Source organism: Anas acuta, unplaced genomic scaffold (genome assembly GCF_963932015.1).
Source record: "Anas acuta unplaced genomic scaffold, bAnaAcu1.1 SCAFFOLD_38, whole genome shotgun sequence".
NCBI classification, from domain to species: Eukaryota; Metazoa; Chordata; class Aves; order Anseriformes; family Anatidae; genus Anas; species Anas acuta.
The window spans coordinates 103,109-130,615 of record NW_027076215.1 but is presented as its reverse complement, the minus strand read 5'-3'; the positions used below and the strand labels follow the sequence as shown (position 1 = coordinate 130,615).

Below are 27,507 nucleotides of genomic sequence, written 5' to 3'. Positions count from 1 at the left end.
AAAAAAGCAGCCATTGCTTTCTGGAAAAAGTGCCCTTGTCTCTCTTTTCTCCTTTAGTTAAGTGCTGAATGTTATCTCCTAATGCCCTTGGAGATGGAAGGAGTGAGTGAGGCAGGTAACCTCAGTCCTCTCCATGGCTGACTTCCAGGGGTGATGAAAGCAGGAGAGAAAAGAGATCAGCTGGTTATAAGACTGAGTTTCAAGAAGATGCATTGCTTGATGTTTTCTTGTCCAGACCTATATTGATCTAATAACGCTATTTTGAAAGGCACGGCAAATATATACTACTACTCTTTGATTGCATTATTCAGTAAGCCACAGTAGAATTGGTAGGGGAGAAGTAGAAAAACTTTTGTAGTGTATTTTGGGGAGCAAACAGGAGAGGGCAGAGAGAACAAGGAGGTGAAAACACAAATTCTTTGGTTTTCTTAGTGCAGCCTTTAGACATCTTCCTACCCCTGTTTGATACTAATCTGAGTGCAGCAAGGTTAGTGGGAAGTTCCTCTCACCAGGGAGAGGTCCATGCTCTTGTACAGGCTCTCCTTGGGTTGGAGTTGTCCAGGAATGAGCGTGTTGCTTTGTGGGGTTTCACTTGCTGGTCTGGATTAGGTTCTTGCAGATAACTTACAGGGGCTGAGTAATATCCTCCCATGGCAACGAATAAAGGAACAAGAAGTTTCAGGTATCTTCCAGGCACTTGAATGGTCGATTCACCTGAGTATGCTTTTTGCATTTTTGAGGAAAGCAAAATGTGGCTACAGTGAGTGGTCTTCTCTGCATAGGCAAGGTCGGCTTCCTATCCCAGTTCAACACAGCTGTCCCTCAGAGGGACGATCAGTGGTTTTTGTCCCTGCAGTCAGTTTGATTCCTAAATTAACACTTAATTTTTCCCTTTGGGTGTCAGAAACTGGGTGGCAGGTCTCAGAAGTGATGAGAAGCCCCTACTGAGTAAATCTGGGAGACTAACTGGATTCACCAGAGATGAATCTCTGGCATACTGCAGAATTCCCAGAACCTTCATGTGTTTTGAGTAGCCTGCTATCATCTGTTTTGTTACTAGTGTTAACCAAAGATTGGCTTAGAAGTAAATCCTTTCCTTCTTAGGGTAATAGTTTGCCTTTCCAGAATGGATCTATAAGGGTCTTAGGATCTTCCTTCTTAAGCGCTTTGTGTGGCTGTGGTCAGAAGAGGAGGTAGAGCTGGTTTTTCTTTCTTTAAAAAGAGGTCTTTCTGGCTGCAGAGCGTCATTTTAACGTCTTAAAAACCTTTTACCCATGATTCAAAATACGTATGCTAATGTTTATACTAGACTACAAGGTCCATTCTTTCTGGAGAGGACCAGAGTCTGGGAGGAGAGGGGTAGAAGACTGGTGTTCAAAGGTCACATCTGAGAGTTGTTGGAAGCAGGGTCTTGCAGATAATTTGCTCTTGTTTTTCAGAGTCCCCAGGGTGATGGATGGGTTTGTACAAATTGCAATGAATAACTCAGTCTCTTTTTCCTTCAGACATCATACAATCCAGTGGGCACAGAGTGGAGATGGAAGATGGACCAACCTGAAATGATCTTGCAGGAGGCTATTGAGAACCATCAGAATATGATTAAGCAGTTCCAAGGTAACCTTTCTTACTCTTGCCCATTAATGATACTTTGGGAAGATAATCAGCAGCACCACCCTCAAAGTTTAGATTAAAACATTTTGGTTACATGCAGAATGCTGGTAAGGAGGCATAAGATTTATAATCTCGGAAAGATAGGCAAACTTTGTGGGTGTACTTATTACTTGTTTTTGGAAATGTTCTGTCTTGTTTTTGAACTTAGAACATGAGTCAGCTGTTGGGAATCTACTGCTGCCTTGAGGGAGTACAGTGGAGTTGCCTGTTGTGCATCCTGGCAGTGACATCCTTTCGTTGTGTGTACAGAGGCTTCTGCAGTGGCTGAAGCTAGCTCGCATGATGAGTGATGTTGATTCTTATACAAAAGTGAGGGCAGGTGGAAGGCAAAAGGAATCAATTTCTAAACTGAATAGGAAATATGCTGTCCAGCCATATTCCCCTGAGAGCATTTGTTACCTCTGAAACTTCCAGGCTGTATTTTCCTCACTTATAAGTGAGAGGTAGCGTTCAGGATGATGATATTTGTTAAGAATTATTCAGTATATTTGTGTGCAACTGAAGCTGCAGTTGTTAGGCAGTTTTGAAAATTACTGTATTTTGCTTCCAATATCAAATCTTCATGAGTTCATTCACTTGCTATATATCTGTATATATAGAGATAGATAGCTGTTAGTTTTGTTTTGTTTTTCCCCCAGATGTGTGTAATAAGCTTGGTCTTTTTGCCAAGGTCAGCGTTGTGTGCTCAGAGGACTGGCCAGCTTGGCAGGGCAGGTCTAGAACTCTGCTCTTCCTAATTGACAGCAGAGGCTGCGTGAGCAGCAGGAGTGAAATGAAGCGTCCAGAAAACGTGCAAGATGAGCCTCAGTCCTGGCTGTCATTTTGGGAGCCCGTTTGTTTACGTTGGCTGTGCACAGAGAGAACCCAACGGATTAAAAAAGTGACAGGCAAAAAAAAAACTTGCGTCAGTGGAGGGGAGTTGCTCTGTCTCACTCATTGGACTTATGTAATAGGCAGAAAAATGACTCAAGCTGGGGCCTCATGAGCTTTGTTTTACACATTCATGAAGTGGCTGGTTTGAATCATCTTGCAATCCCAGACCAACAGCTCCAGGGAAGCCAGCTCCCTGGGAGCTCCCGTTCTGAGCTGAGTGGTTAGCAGCTAGAAGAACAAGACCTGGCTGCACTCTGCCCCTTGCATGCAGCCCAATGGGTTGGGTTGCAGTGCTGTTGTTCCTCAGGAGAAAAGTGACGGTGCTGTAGTGTAACAGGGGAAGAGGATGGTAGTTTGGTGGGGAGGTTTTCCTTACAGAAGAGCTAGTGAGAGGATTGGAGGCACAGTAGGAGTAGTTTGGTGTCAGTAGTGCATCTTCCTTCAGTTCGAGCAAAGCACAGCTCCTGGTGCTCGAGGCAGGGCAGGGTGTTAAGATGTGCAGGTCTCACATCCTAGCTTTGGTGGTGTTCCTTTTGTGCTGCAGCTAGGTGGGGAGAGTGCTTGGGAAGGGCAGAACACCTGCAGCAGTGCTGCCTGGCTGGCCCAGAGCCACTGCAGGGTTTCATGGCAGCCTGTTAATTCAGCTGCTGGGATGCAGTGCCAGCACAGCAGGGGTTTGGGTACAGGTGGCTCATCTGAGTGAGGAGCCTGTAGGATGTCAGATTTCGTCTGGAATGCAGTAACAGTTAAAGCTATAAACAAAACAGTATTCATGCTTAATACTTACAGCACCGAGCACTTCTCAGAATTCAGTCTGTTCCGGATAGCCAGGCTATTAAATTAGTTGAAATGTGGCTGGGCAAGGTAAAGGGATCATGATCAATAGCTTGAAGTCTGGTTGGTGGCTGATAACAAGCAGGGTAATTCAGGTGTTGATCCAGGAGCCTGTGTTATACATCTCCATGAGCGGATGATGAGACTGAGTACACCCCCAGCAGCTTTGCAGGCAGTACTGATTTAGGGGGGTGACAGGCGCACTGACCAGCAGAGCTGTACTTCAGCAGCACCTCGAGAGAGCTGCTCTTTGGGCTGATGGGGACACATGGAGCTCAGCAAGAAGCAGAAAGTTCTGTGAGGGTGTCATCGCCCTGTTGTCACTGCTGGGAGGAGACCCTCCTGCTATTGTAGATGAAGGGACAACAGAGTCAGGTTGCTGTTTGATAGATTCAGGCTGGACATAAGAATAAGCTTGCACAGGGAAGGTGGTGCAGCTCTCGGACAGGTCGCCAGAGAGGAGGGGAGACCGTCCAGCCTTGGAGGCTTTCAAGTCTTCTAAGCAAATCTGTTACTGCCCCAGTAGTGTTGGCAGCTGTCCTCTCTGAGCAGGAGCCTGGCCCAGACACCTGTGGCAGTCCCTTCTGACCAGTAGTTCTGTGACTTGTGTTATACCTGTTAAAATCAAAAGTCCTGAAACAAATTAAAAATATATATCCTCTTTTATCAGGTAGGACCTGAGTTCTAAATCGTCACTTACATTCACCTTGAAAAAAGCCACGTGCTGTTTCAGATGATGACTGGGTTTGCCTGCAGTTTGTGATGGAGCACAGGGTGCGTTTCTGTGTGAGTCAAGGGCAATTCCTGCATGCAGTGTTGGTGCACTGCAGTGTGATAGAAATGTTGCTCCTGTATGGCAGAATATGTGTTCTTGTTTGCATTACAAGAAGGTGAAAAGCAGCTTATTCTGCAGCTGTTTGAAAGCCCGGCCTTCTGAAAGCTAAGTACAGGAGTTGGTTTAAACCCAACTTCGAACTCTGGAGTAACCCTCTTCTCCCCATGATACACCTTGATGCATTCCCAAAAAGGGCTGGGAAGGAGGAAAGACTCAAGCATGACTTGGCAGCATCTGAAAGTATTCCCAGAGTGTTGAGAGGTCTGTAAAGACGATCCAATTCTCTCTTCTGGAGCGTATTTTCCATTAAATAGATTCCCAAACGATGCCTGAAACTCGCACATGCTTCCTCAGCACAGTTATCCTTGACCTGGAACTGTGAGAGGAGTGACTGGAGGGGGGAAAAAAAAAAGCTCTGGACTAGAACTGTGTTGCAAAGTGGAAAAAAAAAAAGGGGGGGGGGGGGGGCGTTGTTACTGCAGAGTAATAGATGGTAATGTACTCCCTGTCTTGGGAGCCTAAGAGCAAGTGTTCTCAGGAGAAGAAAAACAGGAAAAAATTAAGACCAGTAGCTAGCTGTTACATTTTGTGAATTTTACACTGTTTCCCTGAGGTGCAGGTGAAAAATGGCTAGAATAGAACCATGTCAGAGCAAAATTGATTAGAAGTGTTGCCCTGAACCCAGGGGGAACCCACGGGGAACCCCCTGTGCGCCTGCCAGAGCTGTGCTCCATCTGGGCTGGAGGTGGCTCAGGCAGAAGACACCACTGCTTCCAGCAAACCCAGCGGCGCAACGCAAATACTGGGTTGGATTTTACAATGATTGATTTTAAGATAAATAGGTAATACATGTATGTTTTAGCAGAGTGATGGACTAGATTGCGTTGTTGAAGAGGGAGAGAGTGTAGAGGGAAGATGGATTGCAGCTGGGCTCCATGGGCTGCTCCAATGACAGCGGTCAAGTTTCCAGCTGGGTGCTGCCAAGGAGTTTGAATGCTGATCCCAGTGTAGAGCAGAGAATTTGAGCTGCTGGAGAAGAAAAGCATGGGGAAAATGTCTTCGTCTTCATGGCTCTTGAGTCTGGTAATGTTGTTCAGATAACGTTTGAATAAATTTGTGCTCTTCGTAGTACCAGTACCACAGCTTTGCATTCTGGTACAGACATCTCTGTGCACCAAAGGGAGAGGAGACTTATTGTGTTGCGTTGTTATCTGCACACATTGTAGTAAAAATAAAATGTTCCCTGAAAGAACAAAAAATATTTGCAGACCCTCTCTCCTATAATGTATCCTAGAGGATAGCTCTTCATTCTGCAAGAGTCCCTCTGCATGCTTTTAAAGATACCTTCTTCCCTCTTTTAATGTTGCCATAGTGTGTACAGGTTTTGAAGACTAGAGATGTTAATTAATGTCACATAATTCTCTCTTAGAGTAACTTATGGAGACACATCTTCCTGATAGGGAGCTGAGGTGGGAAGGTGTGAAGCAGTTTATTTGATGGATACCTTTTCTAGGTGGTGACTAGTAAATCTCAGTGCCCTTGTGAAGGGCACGCACAGAATGGAAACATAATTCAAAAAATAAGAGTGGGTGTCTCTAATAGAACCCTTGTTTAGCTTGGGGGAAAAATGAACAAATAAGCACATGACCTAAACTAGGAAATCCTGCCAGCTTACAGGGAGCAGCTTTGTGGGAATCACTCAAAACACAGGTCTTAAAATGAGATCTGGGAAGACCTGTGTGTCTTGATGTAAGCATGCATAAAATGTGCTCCTTGCACCCCAGGCAGTAGCACAGGTACTTGCAGAGGGATGCACGAAGCCGGCAGCCAGCCTGAACAGGGTGACGTGCCAGATGATGCTTTCCTTTCTGAAATTGAAGTGTGTCAGTAGGAGAGCAGCTGGAGTCAGCTTTTCAAAGATCTGCAGCTCAGAGGTGGCTTGGCTGCACGCTCCGCTGAGATCTGAGCTGGAAGCTGTGCATCGCTCTTGCAGAGGCATCTCAAGCTCCTGTGGCTCCCAGCTCCTGCACCTGTGTGGGACTTGCCGCATGCCATGTGGCATCTGCCCGAACTCTGCCTTTGTTGAAGTCCATTGCTGGCTGAAGACAGAAGGGGGCTCATCTGCAGGGGCAGAGGCCGAGCGCTGGAGTGGTAGGGCAGCCACACGTACAGCAGCATTCATATACTCCTTGGAGTACCCACTAATCCTGTTTAGTTTACTTCTGTCTAGCTCATGATTTATGTGGTCAAATGATCACATATAAAACCTCTACTCTCCTCTGGAGTGTATTTACTGTATGCCAGGTTTGATGTAAACCATTTTGAGAAAGTTACTCTCGAACTTCGTGATGTTGGCACTTTCTTCTGTCTGCTTATAAATCTGGCAGTGTAATTACTGTAGTCCAATTGCAAGATACTGAGAGAGAAATTAATTCCCAAAATGACCTAAAGTAGCTTTAGGAAAACAAAAGTTAAGTCCTTTAATCTCCGTGTGTGGTTGAGATGCTCCTTTCTTTTCAAATAAAGTTCTCATTTAGCGCTGTCAAGTTTCTGCAGAGTAACCATTAGTCCTGTCACCTATTCAGGACAGAGCCTGGCTGGTTTAAAATGCACTAAGCTTCACTCTGATCACAAACCAGCTTTTCTACGTGAGGCTGAAGCGATATCCACGAACACCTCTTTTTATCTTGGCTTTGCAGCATAGCATGTAATTTTCTGTACCGCTTGAGCTCCAGCGTCTAGGCAACAGGAGGTGAGCTGAGGACCTGGTTTCAAACTTAAGTCTTTGTTTTTTGAAACAGACCAACCCCCAATCTGAAACCTCAGATATTATTCAAGTACATCAAGGCACATCAAGGAAATGTGAAGTGACACATTTGGAACAAAAGCTTGTTTGTAGTCAGATGGCTTCATGCGGGGTGCTGAGCACTTAGTCAGGTATGGATGGGCAGGAGCAGTGCTCATCTCTCTCCTGCCCTCCTGTGGGTGCAGTAAATGTGACTCGGGTCAGTTAAACCTGCAGATGGTATTTTCACGTGGATGCTGCAGTTGAGTTCCTCGCTTTTCTGTCTTTGTTCTGGAACTGCTCTCACTATTCAAGACAGTGTCATGTGTTGAGGTTTCTTTTGAGCACGTCCTCTGTTGGGTTGCATTGCACGTGGTGGCTGATGCTGATTCAGACCTGGTGGTTGTGGCTCTGCTCGAGGGAGCCAGGCCCACCTCACTGAGGAGCTTGTTCTTGTGGGGCTGGAACACAGTCTGTGGTTAGCATTGGAGAGAAACAGAACCTATTTGTTTTTTAAATGCCAACTTGAAGTGGAATTGAACTTGCTCTGGTGCTTGTCTCAGCATTCAGGCAGCATCACTGAGGTCTTAGCAAGGGAAAGTTTGACTCAAACGTTACTAAGAAGAATCACTTGCAATAGTTAACTGTGCACACAAAGCCCTGAATTTTGTGTGCCTGGCCATACACTGCTTTCTGGGTTCCTGCAGAGCTGTCTTGGTGGTCTCTGTCTGTGGCTTGGTGTTCTCTCTGGTTCAGGAAGGCTCTAGCTGGTTTTACTTGGTGACAGGGTATATTTTAGATATGGATGCATGGTTCAGGGGGAGGTTATATGCAACTTATGCCAGTTCTCCGTCTTTTTTGCAGGAGTGGCAGGAGTAAAAGCAGATCGTTTTGAGGAAGCAATGACAGCAAAGCACTGCGCGCTGTCACTGGTGGGAGAGCCCATCATGTACCCGGAGATCAACCGCTTCCTGAAGCTCCTGCACCAGCACAATATCTCCAGCTTCGTGCACAGCCCTGGCACCCTCCAGTGCTGCTGACTGCTGCTGCTCCCCGGTGTCAATGCTGCTTCTTGCTCTCTCGCCAGGGATCTCCGCAGGGCAAATGACCATACTGTCTGCTGGAGACAGGTACCATCAGCAGTACTTCGTCTGCAGCAACGCCCTGGATGAAGTTATGAAGGCCCAAAACCTTGTGGTTACAAGTGAAGTGATTGTCTCGCCCACCTGCTGGGAGCTGTGTGAGCAGGAACAGATCCAGAGCAGGCTTCTTGGTGGCAAACGGGTTCTGAAGGTAGGTGGACGGGTTGGCCTCTAGAGCCTCTCTGAAGACCCGCACCTGAGAGGGAAGGAGGCAGGTGCTAGAAGGCTGAGGCACTGGATGTGGAGAGAGTTGTAGCTGTAAGGGTTGGTAGAGAGCTGAAGCAGTTGCCCTTCCACCTCAGGGGTAGCTCTGGGTAGTGCTTGCTTGGTGTGACTGGCCGAGGGAAGCACAGGAAGGGTGTGGGCCCCACCAGCAATGTCCCCTGTGGGTCGCGCAGCTGTCCTGGAGAGCTGGGGCATGCTTGGGTGATGCCTGTGTGGCTCTGGTCCTTCTGAGGAGGCACTTCTGTCCCAGCTGAAAAGCCAGAGAGGTGGGCTTGCTGCACCAAGAGGTTCTGCCCTTCTCTGGAAAGTGAGAGTGGAGGGGCAGGCTGTGTCTCCCGGGGCTCCTTGGGGAGGCCAGTGGCAGTACTTTTGTTCTGCGTGTCTGCAGGTTCAGAGGACGGAGCACATGTCTGGATCAGAACGCCAAGATGCTGCAGGCCAGTTTGACCAACACACGAAGATGCGGCGTTTGGAAAGGATAAGTGAGTCCCTGCTTCACCATGTTCTGAGACTGGCTGGAAAAATGGGGCCTGCCTGCTTCAGAGGTCCAGGGAGGAACTCCCCCTGCCCTCTTCCACCTTTCAGTCAGCGTTCGTGCCTTTGTCCCTCCTGTGCTTTAGCTGAGGCTGTCGCTGCCATCCCCTCCTTCCAGGGCACGGCTCTGGCTAAGCAGCTGCAGAGGGGAGCAGGAGGAAACGCCAAAGAATCTTTGCTCTGCTTTGCCCAGTGCCAGCCCCGTCTTTCAACCCGCTTCTAGTCCCATCCTGCCAGTGAAGGCCTGCATTTGCTTCCCTTAGGGCACCAAAGGCCACCTTTTCTCGTGTCCAATGATCCTAAAGCGGCAGCAAAGATGCAGAAGTACATACCAGAAGCTGCTCTCAGGAAGGTAAGGCCACTGCTGCTGGAGGCTTCATTTTGGGAGGGCAGAAGAAGGTGTGCGTTGCATGGGTGGAGCTCTCGTGAAAACAGGCAAATGGAAGAAAAAGCACCCTGGGGAGGGAACCCAGGGGACCTGATGCCAGGCTTAGTGGTGCCGCATGTGCCAGGCAACTGCCCATTTCGTGCTGCTCCTCAAAGAGGCACGGGTGGCGGGAGGTGGACTTGCCTCTGTCTTTTCCATGACTATTGCTCTGGACGTGCTGTGGGCACGAGGCGAGGACAAGGGGGCGAGTCTGCTCAAGTCCCTGGGACGTGCCAGAGGGTCGCCCCTCGCATCCGTACTTGCCACAAGATGGAGTGTTGCTGGAACATTCCCCTCTGTCGTTTGTGCTATGACTCTGCTATGACCTGCCTGCCGCAGGCTGGCCTGCGATTGGCACCGAGCAGAGGACTTACCCTTCCTCCAGTAGTACCTGGTATTGCCAACATGCCCGATCTCCCTTGGTACGTGGCACGGGCCCAGAGGAACCGCCGGGAGAACAGGCTGGCAAAGCTGTCATGCTCTTCACTTCCAGCTGGACGTGGATATGCCGCTGCACCTGTGGTCTGAGCTACGGCCAGTCACCAGCCTCTTTATCCAGCTGCGGTTTTCTGCAAATGCCGACATACTGGATCTTCAGAGGGGCCTCTGTGATGCCACCAGGATGATTTCAACAATCATCAGTCCTCACAAGGGCGAAATCAACAAAAGCCTTCTGTTTGATAAGGTGAGCGTGGGGGAGCAATCCCACCCCCCGAGGGTGGCCTATGTCTGTGTAGTGGAGAGGGACTGAGGAGCAGCTCTGCCTTGCTGGTGGGATCAGTCCTCTGTGGCTTTGTGTTGACCTGCAGCTGTACTGGTCTCCCTGGCGACTGCAATGGAACGGCATTAGCTGCTGGCCATAGGCACTGTAACCAGATGTGTTGCATCTGTCCTCTGCAGGGCTGCACATTCCTCTGTGTGTTCAGAATGTCTGGAGCAAAGCTGCATCACGAGAGCACCCATGCCTTGGACAGCGCTCTTCAGATCTTCAGCACGTGCTCCACGTCGTTGAGGAATCTTGAGTGAGTGTGTGGCGGTGTTGCAGGGCATGCGTGCTGCCTGGGACAGCACAAGGGGGCTGACCAGCAAGAGACGTGGCCTCCTGGCTTGGCCTCCTTTGTCCCTGGCAGGACTGAGGCAGCACCCTGAGAAGAAGCAGGTGGCCCCTGGGCTTAGCTCACGGCAGCCAGGCGCAGTCCCTCCAAGCAGAGCCTGCCAGGAACAGGGCTCGGGCCTAATCTCAAAGTCGCTGGCATTGTAGGTGCTCTGTGGGTAGCACCTGCTTTCCTCCACTAGTGAGAGGGGCTGTGGCCTGCTGCAGGTCGCAGCCATTGGGCCTCAGGGGAAGGGTCCAAGCCATCTTGCGTGCACCCTCCCCACGTCCCTTGTGGGTGGGCCGTGTGGTGCCCCGAACTCTCCAAGTCCCCAAGGCACGCACCGGCTGTGGTGCCCCTGGTTGGTGCCAAGGGGAGACGTGGGAAGTGGCAGAGTGGGGCGAGCAGGACTGCGCCTGGGGCACCACTGAATTTGCGCTTCTCTCCCTGTGTGCCAGGGCAATGTCTATTGGGGTCACCAGCGGGACGATGTTATGCGGTCTCTGTGGCCATCCGGAGAGGGCTGAACATACAGGTACCGCACCTTAGTCTGAAGAGTGGGAGGCTGGCGTGGGTGTGCTTAAGCATGTCAGTCATGAAGAGATGGGAAGGCTGGGGCAAGCACATATGCTACAGCCTGCCAAGAGCAGCCCAGATGTGACGGGTCTCCACCTGAGGTGGGAGAATGGCCTCAGACTTGTGGTTCCCGCTGGGTCCGCTTGCCCTGCTGCGGGGTTGACCTGTGCCTGAGGGTGTAGTCCCAAAGCTGGGAAAGAAACAAGGAAACCTTGAAGAATATAGAGAGGCCTGTAGCTTGTGTAGTATTTCTATAGCTTGTATAGTCTTTTAGGTGAGAGAATAAGGGAACAGAGAGACAGGTAGCCTTGAGCTAGCAGAAGCAAGGGAGATAAGGGACAAAAGGTGAAAACAAGGAGGAGAACAACAGCTCCAGACTAATCTGTAGTAACCTTTTGCTCATTAAGGGTCGTAAACGTATTAAAAATCGTACCCATCAAAATGCTAACGTATGCTAATGTGGGATTTGGTGTGTCCCTGCTTCCCCAGCCCCCACTCTTTCTCTGTAATGTGCAAACTCAGGAGACATAAGTTAGGTGAGCTGTAATAGCCAATCAAAAGTACCCAAAGAGATAACTTTCACAAGTTTGCTGTGTATAAGTAACAGTGATTTAAGTCAGAGGTGTGCTGGCTTTGCGGAAGATCGCTTTGCGGAAGATCTTCTTCCGCAGAAGAAGCCACACCCTGGCTTCTTTGCCCCATCTGGGCTTTCTTTGGTTTTGGCCTCTGGCAAGGGACTCCCAACACCTTCTGCTGTCCCGCCATGGCTGCTGGCCTTCTTTGTGCTTGAAGCTGTCCTGGCATGTCCACTTGAATGTTGGCCGGGGAGCATGCTCTGGACAGCATGCTGCTGGAAAGAAAAGCAGTTACCTGCGGAGGGTCTCCTCCCCTAACACAGCAGGCTCTATATTCCCTGGCTTCTGACCAACTAAGTGAAACTCATGTTTTGTCTTCTCCCGCTTCTAGCATCTTTGACACGGATCGTACCAAGAGGAGGTCGGACTGTGGCCCCTTGCTGGGTAGGTAGAGAAGTCCTCGCTCTTCAGAACCCCAGCTGCTTCCCTTTGCCCAAAGCGGTGCGCCTTGCTGGAGGTTAACCCCGGTAGGCAGCTGAGCCCCACACAGCCCCCTCCCTCCCTTCCTCCCTCCTCTAGCCTGCTGGCTAGTGGCACAGCATGAGAAACTGCAGAGGCCTTGACACTGTGCCAGCACTGCTCGGCAAGAGTTCAGTGTGTTCTCGGCGTTCCTTTGGTGGCAAGTCCACCACATCACAGCACACTCCAAGCTCCTGTGAAGACAAGGAGCTGTATCGCAGCCAAAACCACAACAGGCCCAAAGACACCACCTTAGCTACAGGGTGCTGGCAAGAGCTCTGGGGCTCAGGGTGCAGTGAGATGTTTGGCATGCCTTTTGGGCGCAGCTGCCTGCAGTGTCTCCAAGTGTGCCCTCCAGTCTTGGGCTGGATCAGTGTGGGGAGCTGCGTCCAGCTGGCTGAATCTCGTTGCCTGTGGGAGGAGAAGCGGAGGGGAAAGAGCTCCTACAAGCTGCGCCGTGTGGCCAGCGGGCAGGCGGCTCTGTTAGAGCTCTAAGGAAGGCAGTGGTGCCAAAGCTGAGCTGAGGGGCTTGGAAGGAGGCCTGGGTGTAGGCAGGCTTGCTGACGTGGTGGAGGGAAGCCGCCGTGCCAGCAAAAGGGAATGCTGCCCTGCTTTTCAGCATGCTACAACAGCTTGTTTCCTGGTTGGTCTTCACAGGTCGGGAGGTGGAGATTGACCTCTTTGAACGCAGCTTGAAGGCCTACGAGACTTTGGGACAGCCGCACATCCTGGCGTACGCAGGCATTCTGGGCTCTGTAAAGAGCCGCTTACTTACTGAGCTGGCCTTTCTGGGCCACGCCGCTGGGCACAGGTAAGTGGGTTTTTTGAGACCCTTCCCATGCCCGTCCCCTGACGTTCGTGGAAGACTGCGATGCCTCTGCCCTGTGCCTGGCCCTCCGCCCCCACCCCCGGGACTGTGCACCCTGCGTTCCTTTGCAGTAAGAACCCGGCAGCGTGCATCTCTAACTCTCCTGTCTCGGCAGGCGTGGGCTACTGGGGGCCTTTTCTGCAGCTCAAGTGCCTTTTGCTTTTGCACCGCAGGGTTGTCACCATGGAACTGACCGAGGCCAACATGAGGCAGCACTTCTCTGCCATCAGTATGCTGGTGGCCAGGGCCCTGGGACTGCAGGCAGGTGAAATGTGCGAGGACTGGCAGCGCACCCTGCAGGCCAAGCTCCAAGGGGTGATAGAAGAGAGCAGATACTGCCTCCTCAACAACATTTTCCTCGTCAAGGTGAGAGCGAGAGGGAGGCCTCCTGAGGTAGTCTGGTGGTTGTTTGGGTGTTCTGCTGGGCTGGGAGTTGCAGTGCTCATAGCACCCCGTTCTGATTCCTGGGTCCAGGGAGGCTCCTTGTCTGTGGTGACTTCATGTCCTGTGCATGTGCCAGGTGTCTTGGTCAGCACCCTGGAAAGGCCAGTGAAGAGAGGCTTGCGCTGACCTCATGCAAAAGCAGAGGCGCTTTGCTCTGCCGTCTAGCTTGGTGGATAGGCATGCCTGGTCACAGGATGATGTTTCTTTCTGACTCTGCTTTCCTGTCCAGTTTGCCATCTCAGACCAGGTTCGCCAGATGCGTGACCTTCAAATGAAAAGGGAGTTGCAGAAGACTTGTAGGAAAGTGCTACAGAAGGTGAGCGTTCCTCCTTCTGCCTGGGTCAGGGAAAGAAAACAACCCTGCCCGCTGCAGGCTCCACATCAGAACAGCCTGAGTGGGCAGCAGGACGATGTGCCAGGGTCACCGCCCTTCAGGGCCCAGGAGCCCCTCCTCCCAGAAGCCCCTCTCACGCCCTCCCCATATGCCTCGTCGTAGCTCGCCTCCTGTTAAGTTGGAGGCTATGTGCCCTGGAGGAGGATTGACGCCTTCTGCATTCCTTCGCCCAAGCCCCCTTCTTCAGAAGGGCAAGTGATGTTCGAGGAGGCCTTAAAGTCTCGCGGAAATGAAAAGCCAGTAAGCTTCTGAAGAGGGAAGCGGCTGGGGAGAGACTTCTGAGTATTCTCCATCTCCGGAGAGAGGCTACATCTCCTCCCCTAGAGGGTGCTTGAGAATCCGCCAGACTCCACGCAGAACCATCTGCTTTTTTCAGACCCTTGGAGGAGAATTTGGCATATTTGTCATCGACAACGCCCACTTCATCGACCCTGCCTCCTGGACTGTCATGTGGCCCGTGCTCCAAAGCGTCACGCTCTTTATGGTGATGAGCTTAGCTCCTGGCCACGAGAGAATGGAGAGCTTTTTCAAAGCTGCAGCAGACAGCACAACGTCCCAGAGAATCAGCTGTCTTCATCTGGAAGAGCTGAAACCTGCAGCTGTGGTGCAGAAAGTCTGCCAGGACCTTGGAGTGGTCAGCATCCCCAGGGATCTAGCAAGGTATGTTGCAGGCCACGGAGCTCTTCCGGAGGGGTTGGACCTATGCTGCCACGGAAGGAAGTCGCCCCGCAGGAAAGGAAGCACCGGGGCCTTCTGGCAGCATCCTTGACTCCAGCAAGGACCTGGGTTTCTCCTTAAGAACCACCACAGCAGGTGTGAGCTAAGAATAGGCAGCTCCCAGGACGCAGCACGTGGGCAGTGACAGCCCTTTGCTGTTGCAGAGGAGGGAGGGCAAGGCAGGGAGGAAAAGGGAGAGAAGAGGAGAGAGGAGAGCAGAGGGAGATGGGTACCCAAGCCTCAGCGTGGCTGAGGTGTCAAAAAGGCTCTGCCCAATGTAGCCAGGCTGCAGTAGGGATTCCCAGGAGCAGGGGGTCCAGCCAGCTGCCAGAGCAGATCTGGGCTCCTGAGGACAGGGAAGATCAGGCTTGCTGTGTTGTGCTTTGGACATTGCCCACGACCATTTCCCCACAGACTCCAGCAAACAGTGTAGGGTCAGGGGTCCCAAACGCCCAAGCCAGTGGGAGGACCGCCCCCTTCTGAAGTGAGCCGTAGCTGTGACAAAGAGGCTGGTTACCCTGTGAGGCCTGAGTGACTCGCCACTCGCCCATCAGAACTGTGTTGCACCATACTTCCCTGGTGTTGGTCACTGCTGGGTCTGCTCCTGCCCAGGTTCCTGATCCAAAGAAGCTCTGGCATCCCATATTACTGTGAGGAACTGCTGCACTGCCTGCGTCGCAACAACATGCTCTTGTTCAGCACTGGGAGGCAGGACAAAAAAGTAGAGGACAACTGGGAGGGCTTGATCGGTAAGCACTCTTGTTGCGGACTGGCTAGATGCTGTTGCACGTCACCCCCCCCCCCACACACACACACACATGACCGTGTCCTGTGGCTTTCCAGTGACTCTGGGCAGAGTCCGATCTGGCAGCAGGACAGAACTTGATCTGGCTGAGGTGTGGGCTCCTGCACACCTTGCTGTCACCTTGGCAAGCCACCAGCTCCCTCGAGAAGAAAGCCCTTCTGCAGGAGAGGGTCAGACCTGGGAAAGCGTAATCCAAAACCAGAAATGCCTGCAAAGGCGCTGGGAACTGAGGAGCTTGGCAGTAACGCAAGAGCAGTAATTGTAAGAGCAATGTCAAGCAGAGTGCTGTTGCCCTGGGGACAGCCTGCATGGGCTTTGCCTTTTGGATTATCACTGGCAATTTCCCTGGTTGTGGGAGGGAGCGCTGTCAAAGGTAGCAACCGCTGTGTTCTGTTGTGGGATATTCAGTCAGTACAGCTGGGCAGCAGGTCCGAAGGCAGAAAAAGAGTTGCAAGGGCAATGCAGACAAAACCGTTGCAGTGGAAACCGGTTTGCCCTGCTCACTGACCGCATTCGGTGCGGGCCATGAAGTGCACCCAACCGTGACAGGTTGGACTTGCCCCACCTTGTTCATGCTCTCTCTCTCTCTTTCCAGCTTCTGCAGTCGAGGCTTCACTCATTGTCTCAGCCACCTCAAGCTCCAGTGCTGGGAATAACAGTGTCAGGGTCTGCACCATCAGAGCAGACGTCAGCCTGGAGACCACCGTGCTGCCGGCCGCCTTGAAAGGTGAGGGGCTGAGTTCGCGGCTGTGCTGGGGTCCTTTCCTGGGGTGCACGTGAGAGAGGGGATGGGCATCGGCATGCTGCAGAAGCACCCTCTCAGCCTGGGGGGCCCTGCCAGGAAGGCGACTCTGGTCTGAGCAGACAGAGCCCTGTGCTTAAGGGCACAGATGTTCCCCTCCGGGCTGTGGGCCAGCTGTGAGGCCCACAGCAATTGTGGGGAGCTCCAAGTCCAGCTCTGAGGTGCTGAAAGCGCTCTCTGCTCTCTGTGTGCGCTGCTGGGCGTCAGCCTAGTTCAGCTCTGGCAGGTCGCATCACGGGTCGCATGTACCCGCAGGATCGTGCCCTCCCCATCGTTGGTGGAGGAGCTCTTATCCCTGGGCCTTGTGGCCTGTGGTTGCAAGAGGAGTGGAGCCATCTTGAAGACATTCCCCTGGGCTCCAATTGCCCAGCAGGTGCCATCTTGAGGAAGAGAGGCCAAAGTCTATCCTGTTTCCTGTGATGGAACTGTCCAGCCTCTCCAAGCTCAGGCTCCAGGACACAAAAGAGAGAGACGTTTTGCTTCTTCTTGACAGAGATTGCACTGGCTGAGCTGGACCGGATCACGCTGCAGAAGCAGATGGTTTTGAAGTTTGCAGCCATCATAGGGCCAGTGTTTACCACCCAGCTGCTGGCTCACATCCTTCCCACTTGTACCAGGCAGCACATGAATTATTGGTTGGACGGGCTGGTGAGCGACAACATCCTTAAGTGGCTGAAGGACACAGGGGTGCCCAGAGACATCCAAGATGCTCGAGAGGGGCTGGCCACCTCTCAGCAGGCAGGGAGCGGTAAGTGGTGGCAGTAAGGTAGACCCAGGAGCGCTGTAGCTGAAGGAGGCCTTCCCCCACCAGCTTTGTGCAGAGGGAAATTCCCAGCGGCTGTTGGGAATGTCTCTACCACTCTGGCTGAGGCCACCATCCATTGCCTTGCAGGGGTGGAGAGGCCGTCTACAAGCAAGGAGACCACGGAGCAGCAGGCTGGCGTTCTGGCCTTTTGTGCCCCACTGCTGCAGGAGGCAGCCTACGAGCTGTGGCCCAAGAGACAGAGGGCCAGCACGCAGCGCAAGTGTGCTGCCTTCCTGGAGAAGCATGCGCACAAATGCCGGAGCTGCCACGGAGGGGACTTTGTGGCCTTCCACCGCTTCGCCGTCCCCAGGACGGGGAAAACTGCCAGGGCTCTGCTGCCGAGGATGACTGGCACAGCTGGGAGGCCTTGGTGCTCGCTGGAGAACAGCTGAAGAAGGACAGGACTCACATCCCTGAAGGTAGGCTGTGTGCCCTGCTGCGGAGCCCCCTCCTTCTGGAAGTCCAGGCCCATGCAGGCTGGGGCCCACCGGGTCCCCAGCACCAGGGATAAGCCAGGGGACGAGGATGATCACCGCAGCTCTTGTGCCCTGGGTCTGCTCGGCAGGACCCTTGCAAGCCTGCAGCTCTTAGCCCGGGCTACGTGGGGAGTCCCTTGACACGCTCTCTTCTTCCCAGGTCCCTTGACACGCTCTCTTCTGCCCTGCAGCCGCAGCAGGCTTTCTCGGAGGAGGAGTTCAGGTGAGGAGACAAGGTTCTGATGATTGTGGAAACGAGCGAGCTCCAGAGGAGACAGATGGAGCTCTGCCATTTGGCTGCTGGCTGGGACTCCAGCTTTGGGAGGAGGAGGCTGGCTGTGGGGTGGGAGCTGGGATGAGACAGCAGGAAATAGGGTTTTGTTGCTACCCGTAGGGAGAGCAGGGTCATCTCAGGTGATGCTCATCTGCTCTTTGCTCTCTTCTTTTCCTGGCAACCTGCCTCTGACCAGAGCGTCAGAGCGGTTTCCACCAGAGGGCAAATGGACAACTGCGCAGCCCAGCAGGACCAAAGAGAAGGACGGTGGCAAGCGTTCCTGCAAATGCAAAGCCGTCATTGAATCAGTGCTTGTGCCTTTGGCTCGCCACTATGTGGCAACAGGCAATGCTTCCCGAGCCTTCTACTACCTGCTGGAGTGTGCGGCTGCCTACCTGCACGTCTCCAACAGCTACATGGTGAGTGACCCTGCTTGCCAGCACGCACTGCACCTGGAGTCCACTGCAACAGGACATGCCCACTGAGGGGCCTCCCAAAAGAAACAGTGGGGGCAGAGCCGGACTGTTTCCTGCGCTTTGCCTCTCCCACAGCAAGAGACGCGGGGCACTGAAGCAGGCCCGTCAGCACAAGCTGCGTTACCTGGGAGGCAGTCTGAAGGCTCCCTTGGTGCCTGAGCTCTGAGCCCACGGGGCACTGTGCTAGGGCAGGGATCACATGGGGAGATGCGGGCCCTCCTAAGGCAGGTGCCACAGGAGGCAAGAGGGAAGGGTGGAGCTAGCTGGGGGCTCTGCACCGATGCTCTCCTGCTGCCTGTGTGCTTGCTCAAAGGCCCTTATGAAGCTCAGCGAAGCAGAGGTCCTGAGGAGCTCCATGGGGAAGACAGCAACTGTGTTAGACTGCTTTGAGAAGGCGACCTTCTTCAGCCTCAAAGCGGAGGTAAAGCGGCAGGGTGATGCCCTTCTTGCAGGGGGTGTCCCTGCTATGGCCAGCCCCCTGTACGTTTCTGCAGCCTCTGCAGGAGGAGAGGCTTGGGAAAGCGGTCCATGTCTGCATGGCTTCCTCTTCCTGTGCAGGTCTGCTATAATCTAGGATGCGTGGGGCTGGCCAAGAAAATGACCAGGCAGGCGCTGAGCCTTCTGAAAAAGCGATTCCCTCAGACATGCTCCGGAGCCTTTGTCATGTCTCTGTGGGAAAGGTTTCAGGGTGGTGGCCATTGGTGGCCAAGTGGTGACTATGAAGTGATAAGGTTTAAAATTCATGGTTACAGAAGGAAAACTGCCACCAAACTTCGGCCCTAGATATGGGGAAAGCAGACTTCAGGCTGCTCAGGGAAGTAGTCAGCAAGGTCCCCTGGGAAGCTGCTTTTGAAGGCATTGGCGTCCATCAGTGCTGGTCAGTCTTTAAGCACTGCCTCCTAAAAGCACAAGATCAGGCAATTCCAGAATATCGGAAGTCAGGCAGGCGGGGCAGAAGGCCGGCCTGGCTGACCAGGGATCTTCTACTGGAGCTTAGGTGAAAAAAGAAAGTGTATGGCTGCTGGAAGGAGGGTCAGGCGACGAGGAAGGAATACAGGGATGCTATTGCGGTTTGTAGGGAGAAAATTCGTGTGGCCAAAGCCCAACTAGAGTTGAAGCTGGCCATGTCTCTGGGAGACAATAAAAAAGTTTTTTTTAGATATGTGAACAGAAAAAGGAGAACCAAAGAAAGCATTGATGGGTATCCATCAAAAAAGGAGAACCAAAGAAAACAAGCTACTTGTTGGGGAAGGTCTCCTCACAGACAATGACATAGGCAAAGCAGACGCGTTTAATGCCTTCTTCGCCTCCATCTTCAACATCGATGATGGGCTTTGGGACCCAGGGTGCCCTGAGCTGGGCACCCAACCGCCCCTGAACATGTGCGGGATTTAGTGCTCCACATGGATCCGTGCAACTCCATGGGTCCGGATTGGATTCATCCCAGGGTGCTTAAAGAGCTGGCTGACGTCATTGCGGGACCTCTCTCAATTATTTCTCAACGCACTTGGGAATCTGGAGAGGTCCCAGTACACTGGAAGCTGGCAAATGTCGTGCCAATTTTCAAGAAGTGTAATAAGAAAGAAGACCCTAGCAATTACAGGCCTGTCAGTCTCACGTCAGTGCCTGGTAAAATTATGGAGAAGATGATCCTTGAACTTATTGAAGCGCACCTGGGGGACAATGCAGTCATTGGTCCCAGCCACCATGGGTTCATGAGGGGTAGGTGCTGCCTAACAAATTTGATATCCTTTTATGATAAAGTCACCCATCTAGTTGATCAAGGGAAACCAGCTGATGTGATCTTTTTGGAGTTCAGCAAAGCTTTTGACACGGTTTCCCGTAGGATCCTACTGGACAAAATGCCCAGCATACAACTTAACAAAAGCATCATACGATGGGTGAGCAACTGGCTGACGGGCAGGGCTCAAAGGGTTGTGGTAAATGGGGCCACATCTGGCTGGCGGATGGTCACTAGTGGGGTCCCTCAAGGCTCCATTCTAGGGCCAGTCCTCTTCAAAGTTTTTATAAATGATTTGGATGTAGGACTAGAAGGTGTTTTGAGCAAATTTGCCGAAGACACCAAACTTGGAGGAGTTGTGGACTCGGATGAGGGTGGAAAGGCCTAGAGGGGAAGACATATGAGGAGCGGCTGAGGGCGCTGGGCCTGTTCAGCCTGGAGAAGAGGAGGTTGAGGGGGGACCTCATCGCAGTCTACAACTTCCTTGCGAGGGGGAGTGGAGAGGCTGGTGACCTATTCTCCGTAATCACCAATGATAGGACCCGTGGGAAAGGGGTCCTGAGGCAGGGGAAGTTTTGGCTGGAGGAGGGTAAGCAAGCTTTAGTGGCAACTGGCATAATGTTTGCAGCTGCTGAGGAATAATTCTAACTGGAATAATAACTGCACATTGTATATTGTATATATAAAAGCCCGGCCATTTTTGTTAAATTGTTCTTTTACACATATGTTAATATGTAAAGATGTAACTGTAAGAACTGCCATTGAGGTGTATGTCTAAGGGAACAAAATTTGCCCAGGCATATTATCGGCTCATCAGGTTTAAATGTCCTCAGTGTAATTGTCTACAGGCAGTTAATTTACAGTGGTCTGATTTTACTTGTGTATTTATTTATTTTGGGGGGATTGGGATTGACTAGTAAAGAGCTTCTAGGAAAACGGTGGAATATTAACCACTGTAGATTACTATAGGAAAAGTTCAAAGCAAAGAAACCCCGAGGAAAAGCCCCCTAGGATGTATACTAACACATTGGAGGGATATAGTGGGGTGAGAGGGTACAGAGAGTAAAAGAACCCTTATCAAATATTGTAATCAGTGGTGGCCACTTTATAAACTAGAGGATGGAGCAGAGTGGCCCCTAAATGGAACTACTAATTATAACACCATGTTACAGTCAATGTTGTTTTTGTGGAAAGAAGGAAAACAGGATGAAATGTTGTATATTGATGTTGTTTCAGCATCTTGGAGGGAAAAGGTACGGAATTAAGTTGGCCCCTGACTGAGCCTTTGATGTCGGCATTAGAAAAGTAAAGGCTAGAGAAAGATAAAGGAAGTGTTCAAAGGTTTGTTGAAAGTGTTAAAGGTATTCGAAGTTGAATGAGCAGGGAAAGGTGATGTAGGCATTATCTAAGTAACAGTCTAGAAGTTTTGGTATATTTGCATATTTGCTGTGGTGTTTGTTCAGTTTCCCAAGCATCGGGGAGGGGGGAACAGCCTGCTCCACCAGGGGCCTCTCCAGCGGCCGCAGGGGGGCTTCGGCTCCAGCGCCTGGAGCGCCTCCTCCCCCTCCTTCTGCACTGACTTTGGTGTCTGCAGGGGGGGTTTCTTGGTCTCCCAACTGCTGTTGAGCAGCAGGTTTTTGTTTGTTTGTTTGTTTGGATTGGCTCTGGGCAGCAGTGGGCCCCTTTAGGGCCAGATGAAATTGTCCCTTATCTACCACGGGGAGGTTTCTGTTTTTTGTTTTTGTTTTTTTTTTCACAGGGGCTGCCACTGCAGTTTCCCATCCCCACACCCATCACACCCCCCCCATACCTTGCCATCAAACCCAATATACTGGGGCAGCTAAGTGATTACTGACTTGTAAAGTATCAGGGATTAAATTAACTAATGAAACCCTAAATGTGATGGGGGTAGAAGGGACTGGGATAACAGTGCCACTTTTGGGGGATACCAAGCTGAGACTAGGGGATAAAATGATCACTGGGCAATTATTGTATGTATCCAAGGCAGAGACTAACTTGTTGGGAAGGGATTTGATGATTAAATTGGGCATTCAACTAGTAAATTGTTAGACTGGAATAACAGTGTTATTAATGGAGTGCTCTCTGGCCCTGAGAGCAAACATACATGTATATTCACCTCTGACTGGAAAGACCCTGAAATGGGGGCGAAAGCAACAATATAGGTGGACAATTTTACCTCAGGGGTTTGCAGGGCCACCTATCTATTTGGGTAAATTCTAAAAAAGATTTTGGAGCAATTACAACCTCCCAAGGAGGTATTAATGTTACAAATATGTGGATCATTTTAAGGAAAATCGATACTCCCTGATGGGAGAGAAATGCTGAATAAAGTGATAATGAGGCAAATATTAACTGTTTTACATCAGAAGAGTCATTGGGAGGTGCAAGCAATGTGTGATGTTGTTCTAAGAAAGCATGTCTGTGTAGGAGAATATACTTTAGAGAAGCACACATGCAGAGGATGTACTACTATATGTCAAAGGGTAAATAAAAAGGTCTTCTGTAACCTATCTAGACGGGGACGGGAGCCAGGGCTTTGACCTTTCCAAAGTATACAGGTAGACTTTACTGACTTACTTGTTTGTCCTAATTGACCACATGACTGAATGGGTGTAAAGCTTTACTGCAAGGATCAAAGCAGGCCTTAGAGATTGAGTGGGATTTTCACAGACCCTGGCACCCCTCCTCTTCTGGAAAGGTAGAGTGAATGAATGGTGAAATTAAGAAACAACTAACAAAACTTGTGCTGGAAACTAAGGCTTCTTGGGTAAAATGCTTACCTCTTGCACTGTTAAACATATGGACACAGCCCAGAACTGAGGTAGGAATTTCTCCTTTTGAAATACTATATGGTATGCCCTATGACTTGAAATTGCCACTTGATCATCCTCAATTCTAATTATGACTTGGAAAGAGACTTCTTTAACACCACGATGGGGAAGGCCCCTATGTTGTTTTGCTTACCACAGAAACGGCTGTTCGAACTGCGGAGAAAGGATGGACGCATGCCAACCGTGTGAAAGGCCCAATCTGGGAAGGTAAATGGGAGGCAGCTCCAGGCCCTGACGACTTGAAGCTGACACTAAGACGGACTCGATAAGTATTTTATATTATCTGTGTATCGTGGGAAGGGGAGGAGGCCCTGTTTCAAAGGCTCCCTAGTAGGTTCCCCTGAAGAACACTGCTGCTGCCAAGAAGAACCGATACCTTGTAGTTCGCTGCAACCGAACTGACAAGTGAGGTGGAGAAGTGAAAACAGTGGGGGACTGAGGGGCTGACAATTTAGATGGGCTCCGACCACCTCCTACGATACATGGGAGTCAGTATCATCGTTTTGGTCAGCTATGGGTCTGCGCATCCCCATCAGCCTTTTAAGTGGAGCTTGGTCAGATGGGAGAATTAATTCATCATCCAGCAAACAACGACAGCAGGTGCTCCCAGTTTCTGCATCACATTATGTGACCTGGTGTCAGTGCAGCCATGCTTTAACTGATCAGGATTTTATTTCTGCCCAAGTTCTAACCCAGGAAAGGGGTACTGTATTTACCCGAACGTGTATTACTGTGCATACCAGGGCTGTGAAACCGTTGCTACAGACTGGACACTCAGGGCTGGTTGGGATAAAATTTTACAAGTGGGATATGGGCCGCAAGGTTGTAACCAACAAGCAGATCCCCGTTACAGGTGGCGAGGGCATGGTATAGGGTATACAGGAACCTTCCATGGAAATAAAAAGTTTGCAAGGTTCTATATATATAACAAACTTGGACGATACTAGCTGGGTACTAGGAAAAATGTGAGGTGTCAGATTTTACAAACACAGAACAGATAGGGGAGGACTCGTACTAATAAAAAGGAGGATGCTGATAGGCCCCATGCAGTAGGACCAAATGAGGTATTGTCAGAAAATGTCCAGGGAATCCAGCCTGCGGAAAATACTACACTTCCAACCCTCGGCAGCCCTACGAGCTCAGGTAAAGCCGAGAATGATAACATAGCTGAGAATAACATATGGGGGTGTCATGAATGCCAGCTACCAATTATTAAACAAAACAAACCCAAATGTAACAAAACACTGTTGATTATGCTTTAGTATAAGGCCTTCATATTATGATGCTATCGGGAATCCTGGGGAGCCCTCCCACACAAACGAGAACAACCCTCTACAATGCAGTTGGGGAAAAGACATAAGGGTAACACTAACACAAGTCACTGGAGGTGGGAGGTGTGTGGGCATGGTTCCTAGTGGGAAGTGTCACCTATGTAATATCATGAAGAATGGAAAACAATCAACCGAGTGGCTAATCCCAGCCAACAACGCTAGGTGGGTTTGTTCGTGAGTGGGCGTAACTCCTTGTCTATCACTAAAACTCTTTAATGCGTCTCGTGATTTCTGTATACAGGTGATAATTATACCAAGGATTCTATACCACCCTGAGGATTGTATGTATACCCAGCACACAGTGGCAAGGCATCATCTGGAAAGACAGGAACGGTTCACGGCTCTCACTTTGGCCACCCTAATAATCCTGGGAGGAGCTGGAGTGGGAACCAGGGTAGCCTCATTGGTTAAACAAAATCAAGAATTTACTTCCTTACGCATTGCTGTGGACGAGGACCTGACCCAAATTGAACAATCCATCTCGGCCCTGGAAAATCTATCAGGCCGTTTTCAGAGGTAGTGTTACAAAATCGTAGGGGATTAGATTTGGTATTTTTTACAACAGGATGGGCTGTGTGCAGCCCTGAAAGAGGAGTGCTATATGTATACTGATCACACTGGAGTGGTAAGAAATACAATGGCAAGACCCAGGGAAGGGTTGGAAAAAAAAAAAAAGGAAACAGGAGAATGAAGCCCGACGGAGCTGGTATGAATCTTGGTTTAATTATTCACCTTAGCTTACTACTTTATTATCAACAATAACCTTTGTTGTTATTAATAATAGCACTAACTTTTGGACCATGTATTTTTAATAAATTGATTGCAATTGTAAAGGGATGTTTAGAAGCGGCACATTTAATGCTCATACATGCCAAATACGAGCCAATAAGTACCAGCGAAGGAATCGAGGAAACATTAGTTCTTAGTAGCCAGGCATTGCAGAGCTTCAATGAACAAAATGAGTAACTAAAAGAAAAAGGAGGGATTGTAATGCACGATAAATGTTTGTTCATTGTCTTTTGTAAAAACAAGGAGTTCCGCTTGAGGAGCGGGAGTTGCGAAGGCTCCCTGCTGAAGTAAGGAGCTGTATAATGCTTGGCTAGACACTATGAAAATTCTTTTGCTTAATGTAATAAAAAAGAGAACCCCCTCCCCTTCTCTCCTTCTGCATCTCAGTTGCCTCTTTTGTTCAAAGACCCTGCTGCAAAGCTCATGTAACCATCTCCTGATAAGTTGTTAAACTAGTGTATCAACATCCTGCCTTCCCGTCTCACGCTGGGCCAACATGACCAACTAAAAAAAGAAGTTGAACCACAACGCCGAGGAAGACTACGGCCTTCATCTTCACGACCACCAGAGGGACAGGGACGACCCCCTAGCAACAGTGCACACAGTCACAGAATATACCAGGATGTGCTGCATAATCCCGGAATTACCAAGATATAAAAAGGGATGCTGGCGGGGGTGAGGTGCGCGCTGTTGGCGGAGCCGAGACTCCGCAGCCACCCAGCGCTGTTTTGCTTGCTGTTGCTTACTCAATAAATTCCTTTCTATTATTAATGCAATGCTCTCTGAAAATTAATTAAGGGGGCAACTTATAACACTTTTCTTGATTACTAACAAGTCTCCATTTTCCATTCCTTTTGAACAATATGTCTTGCTTTATGTTGTCAAGCAACTCGGTCTTCAGGCCTTATGGATCCCGTTCTTCCCAAATTGAAGACAAGCATATCCAGCTCCTTCTCAAGGCCATAGGGCCTGGGCCAAAAGGCACGTCCAGGTCACCATGGGCGTAACAGCAAAAGCCTTCGATGGCTGTAGCAGCAGAGGGGCCGATGGCGTGGCAGAAGGAGCAGTAAAGGAGCCCGCGGCTCCCTCACAGTCTGGCAAACCACACGTTTCTGACTGTGGTCCCACAGGGCTCTTTAAGGCCTCAGAGACTGCTCGCCAGGTGCCGAGCAATCCCACTGCTCACCTTGTCGTTTTGTCGTTTTTAGTTGCAGAGTCCCACGCCTTGACCTCAGTTTGGTCCCATGTTTCAGGCTCATAAACTGTCCGATTGTTAATAAGGAGAATAAGCTGTGAGGTGACCAGGACAGTCTTTGTTCCTAAGGACGTATGATTCCCCATAATGCGCACCTGCTTAGCAGCGAGGGGCAGTTGTGTGCTGGCTCTGCTTCTCTCAGCTCGAGCTTCTCTCCAGCTCTGGCGCACCTGTTTCCAGTACGAGCTTCTCTGAGCAGTTTGCTGAGTTTGGCCGAACCTATCTTCATGAGGCAATCAAAATGCCTGTTCCCGTCCTGGTCTCCATTCTGCCAGCCTGTTCCTCTTCACTTCTTTTTCCTGCTTCTTTATTGATGTAACTTCATCGTGTTGCTTTTTTTTTCTTCTTCTTTCTTGAGGGCAGGCTCCCCTCTTATCCCCTTCTCTCCACAGCAGTTCTTTTCAAAACAACTTTTCATTGCTCAAACAACTTTGAATGTAACAACAACAGCAAACGCCCAGAAACATCCATGCCTTAATGGCTGGAGAACAAGAAACCCAAGCCTGCATGGAGTCTCCTGAATCACCCTTCTTGGTTCCCTCTAAACTCTTTTACATTCCTGATGGCCTCCTCGTTAAGAGTCTAATTTTATCTCAACCACAGGGCTTTCCAAGCCCCATGGCCACACTCCCAAATCTCCCCCTTCTTTATTAATATCAACCATTTTCTCCACACGAATTACCACTCCATATATGACAATCCCTCATCTTCTTTTGAGTATCATTAATCCGTGTCTTGTTTTCAGATTTGGCCAAGGCCAATTGAACCAGAAGAGAATGCTTTCACAATATTCTCTGCAAGATTTATAAACAAGTTTTTAGCAATTATTGGACTCCCATATCTAGAATATTTCACCCAACTCATTGTTCCATACAATGTATACTAATCATCCCCAGCAGCATCACGTACATCAAATTTGATTGATCAAAGTAGATAACCAATCCTCTAGGTATAGAGGATTATATATACTTGCAGCGCCGCCTCTTCTGCAAGTGGGGGCTGCACGCCGGTGAGGGGGGGGCACAGGGTGACAACAGGTGACAACATCGACGTCCACTACGTCACCAAGGGCCTGCAAGGTGCGTCCCCAGAGTGTCCCCATATTGTCCCCAGGGTGTCCCCAGATAGCTCCCAAGGTGTGTCCCCAAATAGCCCCCAAGGTGTCCCCAATGTGCCTCCAGATTGTCCCCAAATTATCCCCAGAGTGTCCCCAAAGTGTCACAAAATAGCCCCCAGGGAGGGGGCTCCCCTCTGGAGCTCTCCTCAGGCCCTCCCCCCGGTACCCCCACGTCCCTCGGGAGCCCCCTGAGCACCCCCAGGCCCTTCTGAGCACCCCCAGAGACCTCCTTAGGGCTCTCCCCTGCACTCCCGCATCCCTTGGGAGCTCT

The 27,507-nt window shown here is 50.6% G+C and overlaps 3 protein-coding genes across 3 annotated transcripts in view; 2 read left to right on the top strand and 1 right to left on the bottom strand.

The window, feature by feature from the left end:
* Positions 1-1,484: 1,484 nt before the first annotated feature.
* On the top strand, positions 1,485-8,251 carry LOC137849111 (S-adenosyl-L-methionine-dependent tRNA 4-demethylwyosine synthase TYW1B-like). Its single transcript, XM_068668600.1, has 2 exons — positions 1,485-1,614; positions 7,863-8,251. Exons 1-2 carry the CDS (start codon positions 1,545-1,547, stop codon positions 8,036-8,038), a joined length of 246 nt encoding a protein of 81 aa, XP_068524701.1. The 5' UTR covers positions 1,485-1,544; the 3' UTR covers positions 8,039-8,251.
* Positions 8,252-11,755: 3,504 nt separating this feature from the next.
* Positions 11,756-27,507, top strand: part of LOC137849108 (adenylate cyclase type 10-like) — a 17,163-nt gene continuing 1,411 nt past the window's right edge. The window contains 14 exon segments of the mRNA XM_068668592.1: positions 11,756-12,015; positions 12,748-12,901; positions 13,132-13,324; positions 13,632-13,718; positions 14,173-14,456; positions 15,126-15,262; positions 15,914-16,045; positions 16,614-16,868; positions 17,013-17,225; positions 17,228-17,344; positions 17,562-17,624; positions 17,872-18,094; positions 18,465-18,572; positions 22,883-27,198. Of these exon segments, the coding sequence (XP_068524693.1) occupies positions 11,811-12,015; positions 12,748-12,901; positions 13,132-13,324; positions 13,632-13,718; positions 14,173-14,456; positions 15,126-15,262; positions 15,914-16,045; positions 16,614-16,868; positions 17,013-17,225; positions 17,228-17,344; positions 17,562-17,624; positions 17,872-18,094; positions 18,465-18,474 (2,073 nt within the window). The 5' untranslated portion in view covers positions 11,756-11,810 and the 3' untranslated portion in view covers positions 18,475-18,572; positions 22,883-27,198.
* Positions 24,915-27,507, bottom strand: part of LOC137849109 (protein N-terminal glutamine amidohydrolase-like) — a 26,055-nt gene continuing 23,462 nt past the window's right edge. The window contains exon 6 of the mRNA XM_068668598.1: positions 24,915-25,041. Within this exon, the coding sequence (XP_068524699.1) occupies positions 25,022-25,041 (20 nt within the window). The 3' untranslated portion in view covers positions 24,915-25,021. The remainder of the gene's footprint in view (positions 25,042-27,507) is intronic.